Raw genomic sequence first — 3503 nt, forward strand, 5'->3', positions numbered from 1 at the left:
GTTTTTTTTTTTTTTTTTTTTTTTTTTTTTTTTTTTTTTTTTTTTTTTTTTTTGTGAATCTTGGAATAGGAACATACACAAATGAACATATTTATTTTAATAACTTTATCTACAGAATGTAATTATGATGCTTCAATATAATTATCATCAAATTAAAACAGAAAAAAAAAAAATATCATTATAAACCAGCTTAGTGCATAACACAATGTGTTAGTGCTAGTAATATTACAATTACAACTCGTATAAAATTCCCGTCTCCATGTCCAGCTTAGTGCATAACACAATGTGTTAGTGCTAGTAATATTACAATTACAACTCGTATAAAATTCCCGTCTCCATGTCTGGCTGTTGGGCTTTAAACAGGGAGGACACCAGCGTGATTTCCCTTGCTAAAGAAATAGCAAAGGTTGATTGCGAAGGGCCAAAATCAAATGTCAGCCCAAAGCAATCACCCTAGGGCTGATTGAGAGGCTGATGAAACACGCCAACTCCGTCTGGACATGAGAAAAGGTGAAGAATGAGATTTACTCTGAGAGTAGATTATATAAAAAAAAGATTGTATCTTGGAACCGCTTTCGCATTACTTCAAGGCACATTCTTTTACTGAACTACTAACTCTTCTAGATACTGAGTTAATAGATCAGTTGCATTTACTTGGGTGATGTTTCAAAGTCATAGAGCAGGAAAAATGAGGACTAACGGAATTTTTCTTTTTCTTCTACGACTTCTAGATCCCGAGGAGTTATATTTGTGCTGACTCAGTGAGTTATTAGAGGAGTTATATATGTGCTGACTCAGTGAGTTATTAGAGGAGATATGTATGTGCTGACTGCTGACTCAGTGAGTTATTAGAGGAGTTATATATGTGCTCACTCAGTGAGTTATCAGAGGAGATATGTATGTGATGACTCAGTGAGTTATTAGAGAATTTGGCGCGAGTTGACTCAGTTTCATTTCACGCAGCAGCAGATCAGCTTCGTTCTGAATACAATGCCCAGTCCCATGGTTTTAATATATTCTATTCTCTTTTCTATTGTTCTACCCTATTCTATTTTATTTTGTTATATTCTACCCTATTCTATGTTCTATTATTCTATACTATTTCGCAGGGCGTTCGGACTTTGTAAAGAGTACGCGGAGATGATTCAGTTGTGCCGCAACTGCCGCTGTCTTTTCTATTATATTCTATTCTATTCCATTTTCTATTGTTTTCGTAGGCAATTACGTCACATCAAATGTCCCGAGCAAAGCTCCCTCGCAGGCAACGCATTAATGTGTTTGTGACCTTTTACAGTTATTTTTTCGGAGTTTTTACTTCAGATTTGGATTTCTCCCAACTTTTTACATAGGAATCGACCATTTATTTATAATTTTTACTCATTTGCAACTGCTCCATTTAATTTAACTTTTCTTTCCTCTGTTTCGCAGACTCGCCCAGTAAGCTCCAGCCACACTGTCACATCACAATCAAATGTACGCGGGAGATAGCCGGCTTCAACCGTCTGAGTGACGCGTTCAAACGGCTGGACTTTCGGTCTGCCGTACACGATGTGAGACGCTTCAACTATATCATCAAACTCCTAGACATACTCATCACATACAAGCTGAGCACGCTGTCCGGATGTGCGCAGAAAGTCCTGTTTAATATTCTAGAAGACGTAGCCTATCAAGGTAAATAGACTAACAAATATAAATGATATACTCCCAAAAATCAAATCAGGAACCCCCAAAAATGTAACAGGAAGTATATCCAAAGGTAATATTTAGATGAAACTTCTAGACATACTCATCACATACAAGCTGAGCACGCTGTCCGGATGTGCGCAGAAAGTCCTGTTTAATATTCTAGAAGACGTAGCCTATCAAGGTAAATAGACTAACAAATATAAATCATATACTCCCAAAAATCAAATCAGGAACCCCCAAAAATGTAACAGGAAGTATATCCAAAGGTAATATTTAGATGAAACTTCTAGACATACTCATCACATACAAGCTGAGCACGCTGTCCGGATGTGCGCAGAAAGTCCTGTTTAATATTCTAGAAGACGTAGCCTATCAAGGTAAATAGACTAACATATAAATCATATACTCCCAAAAATCAAATCAGGAACCCCCAAAAATGTAACAGGAAGTATATCCAAAGGTAATATTTAGATGAAACTTCTAGACATACTCATCACATACAAGCTGAGCACGCTGTCCGGATGTGCGCAGAAAGTCCTGTTTAATATTCTAGAAGACGTAGCCTATCAAGGTAAATAGACTAACAAATATAAATGATATACTCCCAAAAATCAAATCAGGAACCCCCAAAAATGTAACAGGAAGTATATCCAAAGGTAATATTTAGATGAAACTCATCACATACAAGCTGAGCACGCTGTCCGGATGTGCGCAGAAAGTCCTGTTTAATATTCTAGAAGACGTAGCCTATCAAGGTAATATCTCAGGCCAGCCAGCCAGCCGCTCACTGTCAGGTCTTCCACCTCTAATACCTGATAGTGAGTGGCTGGCCTAACAAATCCAAAAGAAATATCAAATCGTATAATAAAAAGAACCAGCTTGCATTTTTTTTATTTTTTTTTTTATTTTATTTTATTTTTTTTTTATTAAAGTTTATAAAAGGAGATTAAAGTTTATTATTTGTATTTATGAAAGTGTGCTACCCTGCTTGTAGGTAATAAAAAGGAGAGAAAAAATAGTTGTCTATTTTGTTTGAATTGGACTATAAAAGGGGTCCCTAACCGCCTAACCGCCAGTATTTAATTCCGGTAAACACCTAGGTAGGTAGGTACCTATTGTTTTTCTTGTGGAATCTGAACTGAAGTCCCCTCTTTTAAAGGAGAATACAAAATTTAGCCAAACAAGTTAAAAATGGGTTCGATTTCGAAAAAAAGTTAAAAAAAGGCTTCGATTAAAAAGGGTTTCGTTTCTGCACATGTGCAGAACCAAGTTTTCGTCAAATAACGTTTAAGAGTTCAGTTCACGGGAATCTAAGTTTGGATGCAAAAACTAGTTGTGGTTACTTTGGTATTTTGGTCGCTATCATTACAAATTCTTATTGTTTCGTGTTCTCGTTTGCAGTGTCGCATAGTCAGCAGAACATTCACACCCTGAACAACCTCCTGCGTCAGCTCAAGGTGATGATCGACTGCGCCTGCTGGGGCAAACCCCTGGGCTCCACCCAACTCTGGGAGAACCATCTGGTCACCATTAACAGGATCCTTAGCATTGCCAACAGAATTCAAATTAGAGAGGTAAAACTGAGATCTGAAGGCTAATAAAAAGTTCCGTAGTTTGGTTGGGGAACAGAGAGTAGACCAGCTTAGTCTGGAACTTTAAAAGGGAGGATACACCAGCCCGTAACCAGCCTGAAATTTCCCTTGCTAAGGAAATAGCAAGTCAGGGTTTACTCTTTTATAATGTACTAGTGGTTGACCCGTCCTTTGTACGGGACCACCACACACACAAACACACCCCCACACACACACCACACCCAT

The 3503-nt window shown here is 37.7% G+C and overlaps 1 protein-coding gene across 1 annotated transcript in view; it reads left to right on the forward strand.

Annotated features, from left to right (window-relative positions):
- Window positions 1-3284, forward strand: part of LOC103518559 (F-box only protein 25) — a gene marked incomplete at its 5' end in the record, with an annotated part of 22503 nt that extends 19219 nt beyond the window's left edge. The window contains 2 exons of the mRNA XM_026830323.1: window positions 1429-1671; window positions 3088-3284. Coding sequence (XP_026686124.1) covers window positions 1429-1671; window positions 3088-3284 — 440 coding nt within the window. The remainder of the gene's footprint in view (window positions 1-1428; window positions 1672-3087) is intronic.
- Window positions 3285-3503: the final 219 nt, after the last annotated feature.

The sequence above is a fragment of the Diaphorina citri genome, unplaced genomic scaffold, assembly GCF_000475195.1.
Source record: "Diaphorina citri unplaced genomic scaffold, Diaci psyllid genome assembly version 1.1 scaffold2249, whole genome shotgun sequence".
In the NCBI taxonomy this organism is placed as follows: domain Eukaryota; kingdom Metazoa; phylum Arthropoda; class Insecta; order Hemiptera; family Psyllidae; genus Diaphorina; species Diaphorina citri.